The sequence below is a fragment of the Gambusia affinis genome, linkage group LG20 (assembly GCF_019740435.1).
Source record: "Gambusia affinis linkage group LG20, SWU_Gaff_1.0, whole genome shotgun sequence".
Classification (NCBI taxonomy): domain Eukaryota; kingdom Metazoa; phylum Chordata; class Actinopteri; order Cyprinodontiformes; family Poeciliidae; genus Gambusia; species Gambusia affinis.
This window is the reverse complement of record NC_057887.1, coordinates 1,487,050-1,505,453: the sequence shown is the minus strand read 5'-3', so window position 1 is coordinate 1,505,453 and position 18,404 is coordinate 1,487,050. Positions and strand designations below refer to the sequence as shown.

Here is an 18,404-nt window from a genome sequence, read left to right as displayed (position 1 = left end):
GAATCAAACCAAACTTCTCGTTTCAGGCCGGTTAGAATTTGTATTTACTTAATGACAAAAAGCTTTAATTTTTTTAAGTTGTTATTTTTTTTATGTAACTCTCTTGTAAGTAGAGAGTTACAGAGGTTCAGAGGTTTATATATCAGGAATAACTATCTTTTAAACTCTATGACATGGGTCAAACCTTTTCTACAAACTGATAGGTTTGTAAAAACCCTTCTGAGTTAACTGGAGTCACAACCTGATAAAGAAGACTGATATGGTTTTGATCTGGGAATGACTGGAACCTCTGGAAATGATGGTTCATGAAGGATTCTTTAGAAAAATAAAAAAAGAGATAATTATAGACAACCTCAAGCATCCTCATCATGAGCCTGTCAGTGTCTCCAGAGTTGCTGTAATACAAACTGCTAGAGGACATCCTTCCTGCTGACAGCCATCAGCATCAATAAGTGAAGAAAACTGTGATATTAGTTCAATTTAATTTTACCTCTAGAATTAGAAAATATTTTTGAATAAATTTTTTTGTCCATAAGCTACTTTGGAACTAATTTAGTGGTTCAGAGACACTGGAAGGCCCATTTGGGTTCAAGGTTCAACTTCCTGGCTAATTCTTGAGATGTTGCATCAATATTTCCACATAAAATAGATTTCTAAAGTGAACCGGTCCCTCCTGCAATAAAACAACATGATGCTGCCTCTGCACTACCCATCTGGGCTGGTGAGTTCTGGGGTGCAAACTTCCCCCTTTCTGTTCCATGTAATGGTCACCATGGCCACAGACTTCAGCTGACGTGTCTGGACAGGGGAGATGTCTCTGATGTTCCTCAGTGTACATGAAACTTTCACTTAAGTCAGTGGAGCAAAGTCCTCCATTTTTCCCTTCCATCTGTATTTACCCATCTGTAGGTATGAACAATGTGCCACATGCTGTTTATAGCTTTAGGTTTTGGTGGCTGAACAATGCAAAGCCACATCATGTTAGGAAATTTAACAGGAGATAAGAACTAAGTTTAGAACCAAAATGCAAAGACATTGTTTCAACTATTAGACCCCGAGAGTGAATGTGGAAACATCTGAGTGATGGCACCATGTTACATGAACACTGCAATAATTTTAAAGGCCGGCATCTGATAACACACTCTGTCATGGCATAAGCAGATCAGAGATTATGTTGTAATGCTTAAGAGATAAAAATCACACCACACACATAAAATTAAAACCTTTTAATTTCTGTCTGCTACAGTGGTAGAAATCTGCAGCCATGATTCTCAGACAGCAGCAGTAATGTGCTCACCTGCAGCTGATTCTCACTGCATCTTTATTTGTGTGCAGAAATATGGATAGTAATCAAATATGTTGTGGGAGGGGCAGGGCTCATTCATTCACAACCATGCAGAAGGATGGAGGGGAACATAAAGGTAATATAATGTTGTTGACTGCATTCTCCATGGTAACAGCCAGATGACCTGAACTCTTGCTGCAGATCATTTCTACATGCAGCTTTCTGTTCCTCACCTGATGTCCTGCTATGAAACACTTTGTTCTTAGTGTCACAAAGGCCAAGGCATGGTGTTATCTCTGAACAGGAGTGAATAACAGAGCCTGGGTAAGGTATCATTGTGGTGAGTCTCCAGGAGACACTCCTGTCCTGACAGTGCAGACAGCAGACATGTCTGTACTTTAGGTTTAACCCAGATGAACCCAGCTGTCAGTGACCCAAATCTGACATGAGGGCTAGTAGTTTGATGATGAAGATGGTGGTGTGTATGTGTGGCTCAGTATTGTTTCATCCCAGTTTGTCGATGTCCAGAATCTCCTGCAGTTCGTTCTTAATGTCTTCAGGCAGCTCCAGGGGCGGTAGGTCATCCAGACACAGATCTTCCTGAGCCGGCATCTCCAATGGTGGCAGCTGAGGGATAGCGATCTCCTTGCTTTTCCCACTGTTCTTCCCTTCCTGCCCGCTTCCTGTTCCCATGGCACCCGCTGCATGAGGGAGCACCCAGAGCTCAGAACGCTCCCCAAAGTCTGCGGCCTCAGACTGCAGCCGGGCGTTTTCCAAACGTAGCCGCTTGTTCTCGGCCGACAGCCGCTGGTTATCGTTCATCAGATGGTCGACCAGGCGCCGCAGGTCGTCGATGGTGGTCTGCTGCTCCTCCAGGCGGGTTTTATCATCCTTGGTGGTTTTGGAGCCAGGGCACGGTGAAGTGAAACGCTGGCAGGCTTCAGCCTGCCGAGTCTGGAACTGGTAAAGCAGGGTGTCGTACTCTCGCTCACCGACTCCTCCGCCTGCTTCAGCAGAGAGCCTGGCAGCGCTAGCAGCCGGGGGCTGGCCTGACGGCTGGGTTTGGGTTAGGGGGCCTGGCCCGGCTCCGGGTCGCGCCCTGGTTGCCTCACGTCGAGTTTCTCTCTTCCAGCGTTCTTGAATCAGCCGCTGCTGTTTGATATGGCTATCTCTCTGCAGCTCCATGGACAGATGGGCCTACAGAAGCAGAACACCAATATCAGCCATGAAGCTAGCTACCCTATGCTAGCAATGACTTCTAACACTCAGCTGAAAAAGAAAATACACAGCTATGGTACATCTTTATTTCTAATCACAAGTTCAATGCAGTATGTAACTTTTATAAAAATATATTCTTTTCATATTTATTCAAACCCTGTTGTGACGGTATAATATAAGACAAATTATTAGTAAAAACATGGATCTCCTCCACCTCCTAACTGAGCTACTATTGCTGTCTGAAGAAATGCACCAGAGCCAGGAGGCGGGACTTAGTGCTGTCACTCAAACTCATGTAATCGCTGCACAATGAGCTAATGGAGGAGAAAAAAGTAGCTATTACAGGAACAAGAATCAGTGCTGGATGAGAACTTAGTACAACTACTGAGAGGAATAACAGATTCTCACCTGCTCACACTCTGTTAACTTCATTGCTTCTGTGAGAAGATCTAAGAGACAGAGAGACATGGAAATGACATGTAGTATCCTCAGTCAAGTCTTTATGTTAGCCACCCCATACCACTAGAGGCAGTAGCAGATCTATGGGGATGCAACAAAGTGAGCGATGAAGAAGCTATACAGAAAGAATCAGAATGATGAGCTGTGTGAAGATCATTAAGAGAAGTTCAATAGCATGCTGAGTGGAGCTCATTCATAAGAGAGCAGAAATTACATACAACCCAATAATTTAAATTAACATCAATAAAGTCAATCATTTGAAAAAGAGATTTTGCTTATTAGTAAATTACTGAAGCGTCACAGAAATAGAATGAGAGAATAAGGATGTGACCTGTTTTCATCGTTATTCAATGTGAGCCTGCCTCTGTGACATATGGAACTACTGCCTGACATGAGTGTAATTACAGAATAAATTACTAGGAAGACCACATAGCCACACAAATATTTGTCAGTGCAGTCCACATAAATATTTCTATTCCTACAGTTCCTAAGAGTAACACATCCAGAAAACCGTACCTGCAGCTTTTCCATGGCAGGAAATGGCCTCTTCATACTTTCCAGCAGAGACCAAACGTTCTGCCTTTCTGCACTGCTGATGTGCCTGAGCACAGTTAGATGATGGCAGAAACAGGGAAGAGGATGCAGAATAAAATAATTTGTTTAGAGTCGCATTTTGTTCAACTGCAATATATGCATTAATTAATAAGAGATGTCCAACTTTCCAGCTCAGATTTTAGGCACCATGAACCTGACGTTACCTCTTATCTAAGGAAGATAAGATCATTTGATGAGATTGGCTTTACATGTAAGCGATCACCGTTCTCCCAAAATTAAGGAAATTGGGGATGATTTATTGGTTCAGCCCTACCTTGAAACAATAAAAAAAAAACATTTCATAATCATCCCCAGCCATGAGTCCCTTTTCATGAGACCCCTCCCAGTGAAAACAGATATACGAAGCAGAATACATCCCACAGCAATGTGCTCACATAAATCAGTGAGGAGTTCAAACAGTGATGTGTGGATTAAACAGCTTAAAATACACACAGTCTTCAAGCTCTCTACACTGTATTAACACTTGACACATAATTAGACAGAGTTAAATCTAACACACACAGAAGCTCAGAGTTCTCGCCAACACTTGGCACATCCATAATTAAAAATTGGGAGCATGCATGTAAATAGTGAAATTATGACTGGTTTTACTGGTATGATAAGTCATCAGCATGACTTATCATACCAGGCTGGAAGTGAAAATGTACAGTACATCAGATAAAGCAGCTGTAATATTGCTTTTTAAATGTCACTAAAATGTTACTATGATGATAATTAACGGCACAATGCAGCTGGCAACTTGAGAGTTGAATTCTGAGGAAATCCTTCCTCACACAGCACAGACTGGGTAAGTCCTTCTGACATATAGATTTTTTTTTTTTTTTTTTTTTTTTTTTTTTTACAGAGCTACGGTCCTAGCTACTCTCCTTTAACACAGCTGAATCATATGGCTCTGCAGATGTACAAGTCATTCACTTGATTCGGTGTGTTGGATTTGGGTGGTAGCTCTGGAGGACTGGGAACCCTCTGACCTAACATATACAAGAGGTCAACAAGGTTAAATTATTACATAATGTTTCATCGACAAGTCACAACTAACATTTGTGAAAATAAAGCTAAATGAAAAAGCCGTACTCGAAGACTTTCTCATTGAGTATTTTTGTCCCTCGTTGTTATCCATAGAAAAAAAAGAAAAATTTGTAAGTTCCCTTTACTCCTCATAAGCATTAGCATATCAGAAATCCAAACCGCTGTGACTGTATTTAGCAGCTCACATAATTGGTTTTGGTTGCCTGATAGGAAAAAGATTGAAGTCGTTTAATGACACAAAAACATTAAACGTGTGCGACGAATATTGCTACTATAATAGCAAATATGCCTATACAAGCAGTACACTTGACCCACAACCGAAACAAACATGATAGTACAGTAAGTACTATACAGTAAGTCCTTGTAAGGTATTTAAAACCTATACGACAGACACCGTGTCGGTCAGTTAACATGTTAACATGTCACCATGCTAACACGGTGAATGTTACATTAGCTTGTTATTGCAACATCAAGATGGGAACTTACCAGGTTTAGCGGACTGTCCACGACCTCCATGGTGTCGCTTCGTCGATGGTTTACTCTACATGTACTGTGCCTCTGAGTTTCTGGGAGTGTCATTCGCACAGCAATACAAATATATCAAATGTATAATAAACACAAAGAAGATAATTACATTGGAGGAAGCTCAGTTGCCCTCGTAGCACTCAGAGGTAGAGCAAACCGTCGTGACGTGACAAGCAGTCAATTTAGACGTGGCAAGAGGCGCACGCGCAATAGGCAAAATCTCGGGGTGCGCAAACGCAAGCCGCCATTTTTGGTATGGCAAAACAACTCGCTGGTATCAGTACGTTCTAGAAGAGGAACGATAGTTAGAACACCTGTTGGCTGTTCTGTGGTTCTACAGAATTTTAACTCTTGACCACAAACGACATTATTCTTGGACAAGAAAAAGAGTTTATCCTGAAGATCCTTATGAACGGATTTGTAGTGCACACTTGCTGATATCTCAGTTACATGCAGCACCTGCCAATGTTTAGTGATATATTCACATGCACGTCATTTTACTGGAGTTACTTTATTATGCTTCTCTGTTTTTCTAAGCCCCACTCCTTTCTACAGAGGGACAATAGAGAGGCCAGCAAAATCTCTATTGTTTGGAGCGTGTAACACCTCTGACTGGCAAAGTATAGAGAGTAGTGAGAATCATTGGGACTGAGCTTCCTCCATTGACACCGCTGGCAGACGCTGCCTGTCCAAGGCTCGGACAAATACAAAAAGACTCCTTGCACCCTCAGCATGATTTGTTCTCCCTGCTGCCCTCTGAGAAAAGATTCAGCAGCTTCAAATGCAGAACAACCAGATTCCACAACAGCTTCATCCCTCATGCCATAGGACTAGTAAACCGCCATTAATTTAATCTTTTATTGTTTATGTTCATATTGATTCTTTTATTATTACTTATTCATTTTATTATTATTGGTGCCTTGCAACGAAATTTCTTTCAATATGTACATATATGTAAATGACCCTGACTACATGCCAAACACCTTTGATTTCCCACACACTCCAACACCAGACAAAATAAGAAAGTTCTTAGATGAGTTCAAAATGTCAATCACAGAAACCACCATTAAAAACTGCTGTGGTTGATGAATCAGTGTGATGCAACACATAAATACCAATGCTTTGCATTTGCAAACTAAAACAGTCAAGAACAGACCTTGATAGAAAAATGAATGTGCTGACACAAGTGCAATGGAAGTTCTTTGCAGGTTGACAGCTCCTTTCCTGGCATGTCCCACATTGTATTAAAGGTCGTATAACCAACATCCATGCCCATTACACTTACCCTAACAATGTTAAAAAGGGCAGTAGAAATCTATTTCTAGAAAACGAAACATATACTTAGAATACTTTCAGTATACTTGCATAAAGTACTTTGAAAAAGTTGCAGTTTTAGTGCAAGTAAACTTACAGTACAGTTCAAAGTATGCTTTCATAAAATTAAAGTGGGTCAAATATTCCCTAGAAAGTACACTTACTAACATACTGCTAGTACACTTGGGGAAATATACCTTGCTCTAGATGAGTATACTTAATGACGTACTTATTTTTTGGAAAGGGTGCACACAGCTGTCAACATCTACAAAAAAGCAGAAGAAATTTTTCAAATATATTTTATAATATTAAATAATATAAAATAATATTAACATTAAATGTTGACTACTGCTATTAATACATATTAAAACTTTATCCTAAAATATTAATCGCATTTTGGACAGCGTTTTAGTTTTGTCATGTGATTTCGTGTTGTCATGTTCAAACCGGAACTACACGTGTGTTCGCCTGGTGATGCATTCAATTTTTCTCGGAAGTCTTAGGTGAGCGCTGCGAACTCGCTAACTCCTGAAAGCAATACAATGCCATTAACGTCCTATAAACCAACCAACAACTTTCTCGACATTATATGGGAGCGGCCATACTGAATTCGTAAATTCTTGTGTCGACTTTAAAGGTCGGCTTCAACTACATGGCGCATTCTAATTCCTTTTCCATCTGGTAACTTGGCAATCCAATTTACGAGCATGACGAGAACGCACCAAATGAGTCCAGGAAGTGACTACTGTTTATCACCTGCTGATTGAGATCCATACGGGACTTTATCGCGCATTTTATTAATCGTTAGTGGAGTTTTAATTTGTGCTTCCGCTCTGTGTCCTCGTCGATTTGAAATAGTTTATAGTTCCGGACACAACGAGCCAGCAAATGTTAATAAAGAAGAGAACCCACTGGTGCCTGATAGCTTCAGGTATGGTGTCATTAATCCTGTTCATGACGCTGCTATACAGCGGTAGCAGCGGCGGCGGGCTGCGCCGTAGCAGCTCCAGCCTGAGACATGACTACCAGTTAATGGGGAGACCGTTGTACAAACTGGACCTGGGCTGGCCCAATAACCCGGAGATCTTCACCGGAGAGGTGTTCTGTGTGGCTGTCAACCAGTATGCGGCGGTGGTGTACGTAGCACAGAGAGGTACACACCTTGGTTAATGTGACACTGTGTGTTTGGGTGCGCAAACAAAACAATTATCAGCAGCAAATGTCACAAAGGTGATCTAAACAATGTAAACAATGTAACAAATCAATGTAAACATGGATGGAGATCAGATTAATCAGCTGAGTAAGCAAAAGTTAGCTAAACGGGGAAAATGCAGCTGTCTTTTGCAGAACTTTGCTCTGTTCCAGCTACTTGTTTATTTACCAGTGATGGCAGTAAGAGTGAAAAGAAAACATATTTGCAGGGGTTGAAAACCTCACTGTTTATTTATCATATTGAGATGGTCTCACCAATTCTACCTAAATCCTTCCACAGGCTTTCAAACTCAGCAGACAGCCTGCAGCGCAGATTGTTAGTTTTCAGAAATGTGCTTCAACAAGAGCCAGAAAACAGATGCCTCACAACCCTGAGAAGTCAGATCAGCAAAACATCCAGGTTCTTTCAAACCGGGAACAACAAGGAACATTCACAGACTGAGATGTTGAAAGAAATTAGAATTTGTTGTCCTCTTTGACTGAAGTAACTTTGATGATTCTGTGTGATGCACCAAAAACAGCAATAGCCTCTTTTTTGAAATGATCTTTATTGGTTTCTAGCTGCACAATTTGTAGACTTCTTTTTTTAATTTTTAGATGTGTTTCTAGTTATCTGAGTCAATGTTGACTTTTGCTTTTCTCCAGGAGCTAATGTCCCCAGGGTGCTGGTCTTCACCACAGAAGGAGAGTTTCTCATGTCGTGGAACACAACCACTCTGGAGATGCCTCATGGGATGTTTTTAGCAGACGCATCCTCGAAAGATCCCACCATTTGGATCACTGATGTGGGGGACGGTCCGTATGGCCATTCCATCAAACAGTACTCCCCATCAGGAAAGCTTTTGCAGGTAAATGCTCCTTTTAGATTTTTCTTTAATGCCAGAAACAGGATTTTAACACAAAAACATTCTCTGTCACTCAACATTGCTTTATAATCTTTTCCTGCATGTGTCAGGTGCTTGGGACTCCAGGTAAAGCAGGTTCTGGGTTGGACCCTCTGCAGTTCGACCAGCCAGCAGAGATTTTTGTCCATGAATCTGGGGAAATGTATATTGTGGACGGTGATGGAGGCATGAACAACCGCCTCATCAAGCTCTCTAAAGACCAGAAAGTGTTGTGGATGCATGCAGAGAAAGGACAAGGCCTAGCTCAGTTCTACATTCCTCACAGCGTGACAGTGGATAGTGCCCAGAGAGTGTGGGTGGCTGACAGGGGCAACAAAAGGATCCAGGTGTTTAACTCCATTACAGGGGACTGGCTGGGCACATGGGGCAGCTGCTTCACAGAGGATGCACCCTACTCCGTTCGCCTGACTCCAGACAAAAAATATTTTGTTGTTGTACAGCTAAACACCAATCAGATTACACTGCTGGATGCACCACCTGTTGGGTTAATTGGTCAGTGCAAAGTGGCAAGCGTCATCCAGCTGGCGGAAGACGTGAAGCCCCACCTGGTTGATCTGGATCTAAAGACTGGAGCTTTGTATGTGGCAGAGATCGGAGCTCAGCAGGCTCAGAAGTTCACTCCCTTCAGTCTGGGTGGAAGTTTGCTTTGAATGCATGCTTGGTTAAAACTGAAATATTGAATTGGAAGAGCTCAGATGTAACTGAGATTCCAGTTTTAAAATGTGCCAGGATGTCAGTAAGGTTTCTAATTATGTTTTAGAAAGTAAAAAAAAAAGTCAAATAAATAAAATCCTCTCATGCTTAATATTAGATGTCCTATATATCGTCTGGTAAATCTTTCTCTAAGAAATCTAGTTGTGAACTGAAAGTTTACCAATTGTTTGAATGGCCTTCATTGTTTCTGGTGTTTAGTGCGGTTATGTCCCTGCCTGTTTGCACTGCTTGAATACATCAAAATCCATATGAAGACGAGGAGGTTTTTTTTTTTTTTTCATCCTGTTGTTAACACTTGAAGTTGTTTGTATTCATGTTGACTCAGTTTGTACCTTACAAGACTTAACCTGACACATTTGTTCTCAGTGACATGACCCATGTTTCAACTTTATAATGGGAATTGTTTTGCACTTTTTTTCTATCAGTGTTTTTTCTGATGGAATGCTTGTAATTTACATGTAAAAGTAATCATACTGTAAGTAACTTTGTAAGTGGTGAAAGTGAAAAGAGTTGTTGATATTTCTCTGTGGTTCAAGGCCAAACCAACTGTCTAAAAGAACAATATGGGTTTGGTATTCAGGCCCTGGTTAATTTGAAGTACAGTTCTGTTAGCATTAGGGTGTAAAGACATGATGCTTTTTTTTAATTATGTTTTGTGCTTATCAATTTTTTTAAATTCTTTTGTTTGTGTTTAAAATCAGGGATATTAATAATTGATACATTGTAAAAGTATAATTATTCTGTTCTTTAGGTTTTAGTATTTAGAAATTAGTTTATATGAAATTATTGTGAATTGTAGTTTCCTTGACTGGATGAAAAGTGTCATATCACTCTTAACTTCTTGAAAATGAAGAGAAGTGAGGATGGTGGAAGCTAACCACTAGCGACACATCTGTAGCTGGCATTAGCTATTTAAACATCTCAGTCTGTTAATGTTCGCTAACATGGTAAAGTATACAATTTTATTAACATCTTTAATTTTCATTTTAAACTGCTTGTCTGTTAAAACAATGTACATCAGGCTAAATGTATCCACATTTTCAAGAAAATGAATCTTTTTACTACAGACAAGGGATCTATTACTGTAATGGTTGAAACCTGTCTTATTTAGATGTTTTGTTAAGATGATTTTTTTCTTATTGTCATTGTCATAAAGCCTGCAATTTCCTTCAGTGTTGAGGGTTTTCATTTTAAGGACATGGATAAATTAATGTCAATGTCAAAATCATTACATATATTACTATGTAATAAACAAAATTACGGCAGAATGTGAAAGCAGTGTATGAGAACTCAAATCTACATGATTTGTTTGGAAACCTCCCTTTTTCATTGCTGCTAAAGAATTCAGTCAAACTACTTTATATTGTTGCTTCAGTTCATTGACAATGGAGATTCAAAGAATCAAAACTGCAGAAACCATGTGATCTTGCAACAATTTCTGTCCACCACTGGTTTCTATGTCTTTAGATAGAAAATGTAAATATAGCTCAATTTGTATTATCTTCAAATTTATTTCCATGGAAGTAGAGACACTAATGCATCTTTATTCAATTAAAAGCCTGCTGTCTCAAAGAAAGTGAGATAACACGCTGTTTATTCACTGAAAAGTACAAATACATGGTCCAAATCATGCAAACACTGGCATAGTTCCTATAAAACTTTAGATTTATGAGAAAAAGTGTTGTTTAGATACTCAAAACTTAAACTACACTCCTTGGTTTATGAGGACATTGGCAGTGTCCTATAGGTCTGCGTAACGTAAGTGCGTATTCAGGTCAAAAGGCAGACTAAACCATATATACCAACACCCCCCCCCCACACACACACATTAATTGATTTGAATTAATTGAACTTCTATTAATCCGAGGACTTTGTATTAACTTTTTTCATTTACCATTTACTAACCATTTACCAGTAACTTTCTAACCTTAAACACAATCTAATTTACACAAGAGGGCACTGTGGTACCAAATTCAAGGTGAGCAGTGGAGTGACCAGTCTTTTTTTTTCTTGTAGATCCTGGACATTTTAAATATGAATTTAAAACATTTCCCTTCAAACGGCTTTTAATAGTAGAGCTGTCATGCCCCATACACTCGTACATATTTTGTAGGCACTCTTTATTTTGTTACATGTTTTACATTTTTTTTAAATGAATTTTTTGTTGTTTTCTTCTTTGGGTGTTTGATTATTTCTGTTTTAATTTTTCTGACTTTGTTCATCTTTCGGATTGCTGCAAAGTGCTATATAAATAAAGATCGATGGATTTATACTATTCTTATTTTCAGAGAAACCGAATTTCGGGGTTTTAATTGGCTCCAAGTCAAAACAATCAAAGTTAACAGAAATAAACAAACCAAACATGTCAGGGCGCCACTGTGTATGTAAAGAATCTATCTGTTGAATGTAATTAATAAAATACATGAACATTTTATTGATATAGTAGGATTAGTGAACGTTACAGTCCTGTGCAATTCTCCATACAATCGACTTGTGTTGCATTACTTCCACAAGATGGCGCTAAGCTCATAAATTAGTCATTTCTCCCCTCATGTGAACAGTATACTACCTTTTTTATTTAAAATATTCAAAAGGTGACTTTATTGTTAATATGTGATTAAAAAAAATAAACATAGTTGAAAACATATTTTATATTAAAGCCAAACTCATATTTAGCTGAACTGAGATCACATTTAAATGGAATTTTCAAGATTGATTCCTTTAAAATCTGAGTGAATATATATTACATGTCAGCTTCACCCGTTCACCACCCAAAAACACAATTATTCACACCCTCTCCTATTATTCAGAAACAGACTTACACTGTAAAACACAATTAAATAATATTCTGCCCACCTTCAGTCAAAGGGTTAGGATTAATTAATTAAAAGCAAAGCAAGTTTTCCTTTATTTTCTAAAATATTTTAAATATGCGTTTTTACACTATTTTGTCTGTTTTACAAGCCTGTTTAAAAAACCTGAATGCACCATCTTCAGATGGAGTGTAAATCACTTCATAATTCTTTGATCTTGCAGTTTACACAATAATACTATTGTTCAGTTCTAACATAATTTATAGCTGATTAGTAGAACATTTGTTAATGAAATTACAGAATGTCTGTTTTTAATGCCAGGACACTCGTTAAATAAAGAAATAAGTTCAGCTTGACAGGGTGTGGAACAGGAAGGGCCTGTAGTCCAAGGCTAAACTTATATTATCATAATTAATTTCCGTCTAAGGAACCTTTGAAAATTATTGTTTTCATAACAACTTTATTTTCCACACTATAGATATATTTTATTTATGTTACTTACAGGGGAGTTCACCACCAATTTCAGATTTTTCCGATTTTATTGCAGTACACACACTGAATATTTGAGGAAAAATTCTACTTTTAATTAGTGTGCATTTATGTGGAAGAAATTGAAGGGAATTATGTAGTACCAAGCTTAGTAACTTGTATCCTTAAGAAAACTTAATTTTTTTTTTTTTAAATGAATGTAGCACTCAGCTATTTGCTCTACCGTTCTTATCACTGCAGGATTGGGGCCTATCTCAGTGGTGAATGGATGAGAGACGGTACATACTCAGTAGGTAGTTCATTACAGGGCAACACACACGCATGCACACCCACACACACACACACACACGCAAATAACCATGCATGCTCACATTACTCCGAAGAGATTTTTAGAGAGGTCAGTTAACACAACATGAATGTTCTTGGTCTGAGGATGGAAACCAAAGTAATGAAACCCAGAAACTTTTTGTTGCAATTAAAAGGCGTGTGGCTGCAATACTGTGTAGAAGGCAATAGAAGCATTTAGTTTTATTTGTTCATTTTCAAAGTTGAAACACGTTTTTAAATAACTCAAGTCTAAGTTATAAATATGTTTTAAATTCATATCAAGTAAACAGTTGAGGAGAAAATGAACTGAAAACATTTTCAGAAGACATTTAAAACAGTTAAAAACTAAAAGGCATCTTACATAAAGACACTGATACAACACAAGGAGCAGAAACAGCCTTTTGTTGATTCAGATGGTGATTTGTTTTTCACTAAGACCTTTAATCAGGTTTCTTAGCTTGTTTTGGGGTCGGCCTAAAATTTGGTTGAAGTGGAATTAGTTTGCAGTTAAAACTAAATTTTAAAGCCCTATTACTGACCCGTCTGCTAAGTTGCATTTAACAACAAATACTTTCATAAGGAAAAGCTTTTTGCCGGGAATAAAATTCCTTGTGTGTGTGTGTGTGCGTGTGCGGGGGTGTGTATGTGTGAGGAAAGTCTGTGGGAGTTATTGTAGGCTTTCCCCTTACAGCAGAAGTCTAAAGACCTGCCCACACACTCGGGATCCCGCCTTTTTTCCTACCAGGACTTCCAGCTGGAGTCTCTCAGCAAAACAGCCAGCAAGGCAGAAACCATAGATGAAAAGGACATCAAACTGGCGGCAGGAGAACAAAGACTGCAGGAGAGTGAGGGCAATGAAAAAAAGAAGGAACGTGCGTGATAGGGAAAGTGTGAAGACGACAAGGATGCAGAAAGTGTGTCGGTGTGACCATCCTGGCGCGGAGAATAGGAGCACTCCTACACTCACATTCCTCTGTATTATAGAGAAGTCAACAAGAATGACAGCGGAGACCCAGACATCCTTGACAGCTGCAAAGTGAGCAAGAAAGACAGAGATACCTGCCAGAGGAGGATCTGTGTGGGAAGTGATGCTTCTGCGGGAATCTGGAGCTCACTGCTCTCTGCTCGCTAGGTCTGGAGTTGTTCTGAGGCCCTTCATACAAAAGGTTATGTAACAACATTTTCAGTTTACCCTAATATTTTATCAATAAATGAAAAGAAGGAATGAAAACTCACATTTTTACATGGATCTTCATAAATCCTTTTGAGCTCATAAGCAGGGGCAAATGCAGCACGATGGTGGCTGTGGCTCCAACATCTACCCTCTCCCCAGAGCGTTGCTGGTTCCCCTGTAAAGAACACGAGAGAACCATAACTCATAGTTTAAAGAGTCAAATTTAATATCGGATAAATATGGAGACAAAGATTGGTGAAAAGGGGAGAAAGACTTATGTAAACACAAATGAAGGTGGCGGTACAGGAGAATATCTTACTAAGAATATACTGATGATTTGTAGAGGGCTGTAGAGACCTCTCAGCTCTGAAACACAAACCAGAGAACAGTGAGGGGCGTATGTATGTAGAGGGGGAACAGAACTCACCCTGATTATCAATGATGAAATGTTTTGTGAACTGTTGGCTGGCAGGGCTCTGCTCCCTGAATATTCCTCACTATAGAGCCCAGGATATTTTTGGTACTAGGTATTAGGTCCATGAGTTTCAATTTGAACCTTGTTGGCCTAATTCCTCTAATTTTGTTCAAAACCAATAATTACAACAACCAATAATTATTCAAAACCAATAATTACAACAGGTAAACAGTGCAATGTACTCCCATTGATTGATTGTTGTTTCCATTTTCCCCCCAATAATGCCAGTCTCCACTACATTAATATTTGTAGTCCTGACGTAAAAAATGCATTTCTCATGCAGACATAAATATTTTATTAATTATAACTGGTGATATTATCTCATAAAACAAAAGTGGTTGCAAATACAACTGAATTAGAGATTGACATGCTCTGAAGAAAAATAATTTCTACATCACTGTCCAACACTAAATCATGTAGGAACTTGTAGTTATTTTAAGAATGACCAACATTTTCACATTTATGAAATGAAAGGATATTAGACATCAAAATGAAAACAGAACACAGAGTGTATGTGTGGGACTGATTGTCTAGAATCTCTACACATAATTTTTTTAGAGGTGTAATTAGAATTCAGTTCTTTCCTGTCGTTGGTATAAACCTCAACAAAACCAACAGCCAGAGGTAGCACTGCTGTGTCGTCGCTCCTGTCTTGTCCTGTCAGAGAAACAAAGACAGCAGAAGATGGATAATGCTGATCCTGTGAGTCAGCAGACAGAAGAAACCTTCCTACATTTGTAATTAGGAATAGTTTTTTTGGGCAACACAATCAATGCGGAAAAGAAGTCATTCCTGAACTCCAACAAATGTGGACCTTATTTTGGAAACTTTTACAGAAGTCTGCTAAGGATCACAATAGTAACCCTGACTGTCCCCATGGTGATGGACCACTTCCTGTCAGTGGGCGGGGGTTCCGCACGGACGATTGAGGACCAGGGTGGGGAGTGAGGTGGATGAGGGGTCAGAAGCAATATCTCATGTCTCATGCGGTCCACCACAAGATGCTGCCCTGGGCGGTTGCCCATGTCACCCATATCAGAAACTGCCAGGCTTAAACCTTTTCTTGCTTATGGTCTCTATCACAAAAACTTCACAGTTCAGACTTTTCACAACCACTTCAAATTTTTTGAAAAGATGGACATCCAAAATTTATGATTTACCAGTAAGTGTCAACAATCAGGAGTAGGTGGACAGCTTGCTCTCCTGACAGGGTGGAAGGAGCAGCAGGAGGTACCAGAGTGTGTGAAGCTGCAAGCTGGGAAGAGGCTGGCTGGAGTAACACTGACTGTCACTTTGGAGATGGATGGATTTCTGTCAGAGCTGCAACATTTCTGGGAATACTGGATATACACTGTAGATGAACTATATCAGTTCAATGTAGGAACATGGCATGTTCATAGATGCTCCTGCAGAAAGTCAGTATTTATGGTTCCTGTCTGGAAATTGTACATCTCATCAAGTATGTTGATTACTGAAACAATGTCTTCACAGGTCCGTGTAAAAATTCAGTCAGCTGCAACTGATCCAGAACGCTGCTGCTGATGTTCTGAGTAAAACCAGGAAGATGGAGCACACCACCCAGTTCTACACCACCCAGTTCTACATCAACCAGTTCTACAGTCCTTCCACTTAGAGAACAGACTTTTAAATTGTTTTGTTTGTTTTATATTGTTAGTTTATAAATCACTGAGTTCAGGTCGTGTGCTCCACAAATCTGGAACAAACTTCCAGAAAACTGCACAACTACTGGAATACAGAGTTTGTTTAAATCAAGGCTGATTTAAACCAGACAAATTGTCTGGATAACAATTTCTAATTAATTCTCTTCATGTTGTCACTGCAAAGTATTTTTAAGTACAGCCACAATTACCTTGTGGCTGAAATAGGCTACTAATAAACTCGATGATGAAATACATTTTATCATACAACTTTAGCTGTAATAACATAAGTATGTAAAATAGCTTCGAAAATATATATATATATATATATATATATATATATATATATATATATATATATATATATATATATATATATATATATATATATATAGTTTGCTGTTTTACAGAAGCAACAGTTCTATGGAAGTTTAGAAATGTTTGAGGGTTTGATCATTTTACTGACATAGGAAAAATAGACATGCATGTTTAATATGTGTTCAGTTCCTCTGTCCAGAGCAGATGTGGATTAATAATTATAATAATGTGGAGCAAAATGCAATTTATGGGTTTTTGAAAAATATTATCGATTTATTACTGTTTAATAACCACTAAGCTCTAGAAAAGGTCACCTGACTGCAGTTGGAATCCTGTAAATGTCCTAAACCTGGGGTCCATTTAATGGCCCCTCAATGGATTTGGTGCCATCCATCCATCCATCCATCCATCCATCCATCCATCCATCCATCCATCCATCCATCCATCCATCCTTCCATCCATCCATCCATCCATCCATCCATCCATCCATCCATCCATCCATCCATCCATCCATCCATCCATCCATCCATCCATCCATCCAGACCTGGATATCACCTAAACGGTAAACAGTGAGAGGTGAGCTATCTAAGTTTGATAGTTGCTGATTATTAACATACATATTTCTGTATATGACACAGACAGAACATGTAAAACTCATTTTTGTCATGTTATGATCCAGTGAGAACAAAATGAAGGTAAGAACTTACTTTAATTAAAATTGCTCCTTAAAAAAGTGTAACATTTTCTTCAGATGTCTGTTTATTACTCTGGTTTCCAGACTTTTATCTGCTGTATTCACTCCCAGTACCCAGAGGGTTATTCAAAGCTTGTTGATTTTACCCTTGAGTGACAAATGTTCTCCAGTCTTTAATCGAAAACGAGAAGCAGTGTGTATGCGGGATCTCATGTATTTCTGTGATTCAAACTATAACTACATTTTCATAAGAAATAATTCACACTGATGGCTGCTATATTTTGGAGCTTTTCAGACTGAAGTGAAACACAATAAATGAACAAGTCTGTGAAACGAGCCTCCATCGCTGCCTGAAGGGGAGCTCTGCATCAGCTCCTGTGTGTGGTTGAACATTAACAGGCTTTCCATCAACAAGCTGCCACTGTGAATAGGACTCAGTGTAGCTGCAGCTCTCTGCTGCATCCTGAATCCCTGCTGAGACAGACAGGAGGCTGTTGGAGTCCCATCAACACTGAGCTGTTCAACAGGATCCTCAGTCTTTGTTTGTCTGGACGGGACAAGACAGGGATGATGGCATGTCAGCCCTAACGGCTTGGTCTGTAAATTTCTCCTGCTGCAGGAACTCAGTCAGCAGACGACAGAGTCGGAGAAAGGAGAGCGGTGATGGCGAGCTGTCGGCCTCCTCTGTTCAACCAGTGGAGAGCCTCCGTGTTTTTGCATGCTCAGGTCATTTACAGCATGCAGGCTGTTCTCCAGCATGATGTTGGAAGAGCTAAGAAAACAGATCAGGCTTTGTTAACGAGACAAGTTTCTTTCACCCCTGATGTAGAATTGCAATGCAATAAAATTTCTTCTGATTCAACAACTTTAGCTCATTATTTTGAAAATGTTTACATTTCCCACACGTGTTCGTTCATTTTAGTGCAATGAATACATGCATACATACATACATGTATACATGTTTCTCATGAAGAAACATGTGAAAATGTTTCCTTTTTTGTTCTTATATATCTGGTCCAAAAAGAAGACAGAACTTGAAATGTTAGATCTTTAAAGTTAATGACAGAAGACATCATCCTGAGATAATCTAGGAAAATCCGTTCTAAAAATCTTTAAAAGAAACTTCTGAAAATCACAATCGGCAATTTTCAAAGCAGATCCCTTTCCCCAAACATTGGGA

At 39.1% G+C, this 18,404-nt stretch overlaps 2 protein-coding genes across 2 annotated transcripts; one reads left to right on the top strand and one right to left on the bottom strand.

Moving 5' to 3' along the window:
- Nucleotides 1-1,211: 1,211 nt before the first annotated feature.
- Nucleotides 1,212-5,327, bottom strand: nrbf2b (nuclear receptor binding factor 2b). The gene is made up of 4 exons (XM_044102080.1): nt 5,093-5,327; nt 3,479-3,563; nt 2,912-2,952; nt 1,212-2,482 (listed from the first exon to the last, which is right to left on the bottom strand). Exons 1-4 carry the CDS (start codon nt 5,183-5,185, stop codon nt 1,790-1,792), a joined length of 912 nt encoding a protein of 303 aa, XP_043958015.1. The 5' UTR covers nt 5,186-5,327; the 3' UTR covers nt 1,212-1,789.
- A 1,789-nt stretch (nt 5,328-7,116) lies between these two features.
- Nucleotides 7,117-10,444, top strand: LOC122822996 (NHL repeat-containing protein 3-like). The gene is made up of 3 exons (XM_044102172.1): nt 7,117-7,598; nt 8,303-8,505; nt 8,613-10,444. The coding sequence occupies exons 1-3, from the start codon at nt 7,334-7,336 to the stop codon at nt 9,210-9,212; spliced, it is 1,068 nt and encodes a 355-aa protein (XP_043958107.1). The 5' UTR covers nt 7,117-7,333; the 3' UTR covers nt 9,213-10,444.
- The last annotated feature ends 7,960 nt before the right edge of the window (nt 10,445-18,404 follow it).

What these genes read in the sequence shown, in the direction of transcription:
- nrbf2b (XM_044102080.1), bottom strand. Translation starts at nt 5,185, where the DNA reads ATGACACTCCCAGAAACTCAGAGGCACAGTACATGTAGAGTAAACCAT. An exon ending in TGGACAGTCCGCTAAACCTG is followed by an intron (nt 3,564 to 5,092) that starts GTAAGTTCCCAT and finishes AACTGTGCTCAG; the next exon opens with GCACATCAGCAGTGCAGAAA. An exon ending in AGTTAACAGAGTGTGAGCAG is followed by an intron (nt 2,483 to 2,911) that starts GTGAGAATCTGT and finishes CTGCTTCTGTAG; the next exon opens with GCCCATCTGTCCATGGAGCT.
- LOC122822996 (XM_044102172.1), top strand. Translation starts at nt 7,334, where the DNA reads ATGTTAATAAAGAAGAGAACCCACTGGTGCCTGATAGCTTCAGGTATG. An exon ending in GGTGTACGTAGCACAGAGAG is followed by an intron (nt 7,599 to 8,302) that starts GTACACACCTTG and finishes GCTTTTCTCCAG; the next exon opens with GAGCTAATGTCCCCAGGGTG. An exon ending in CATCAGGAAAGCTTTTGCAG is followed by an intron (nt 8,506 to 8,612) that starts GTAAATGCTCCT and finishes TGCATGTGTCAG; the next exon opens with GTGCTTGGGACTCCAGGTAA.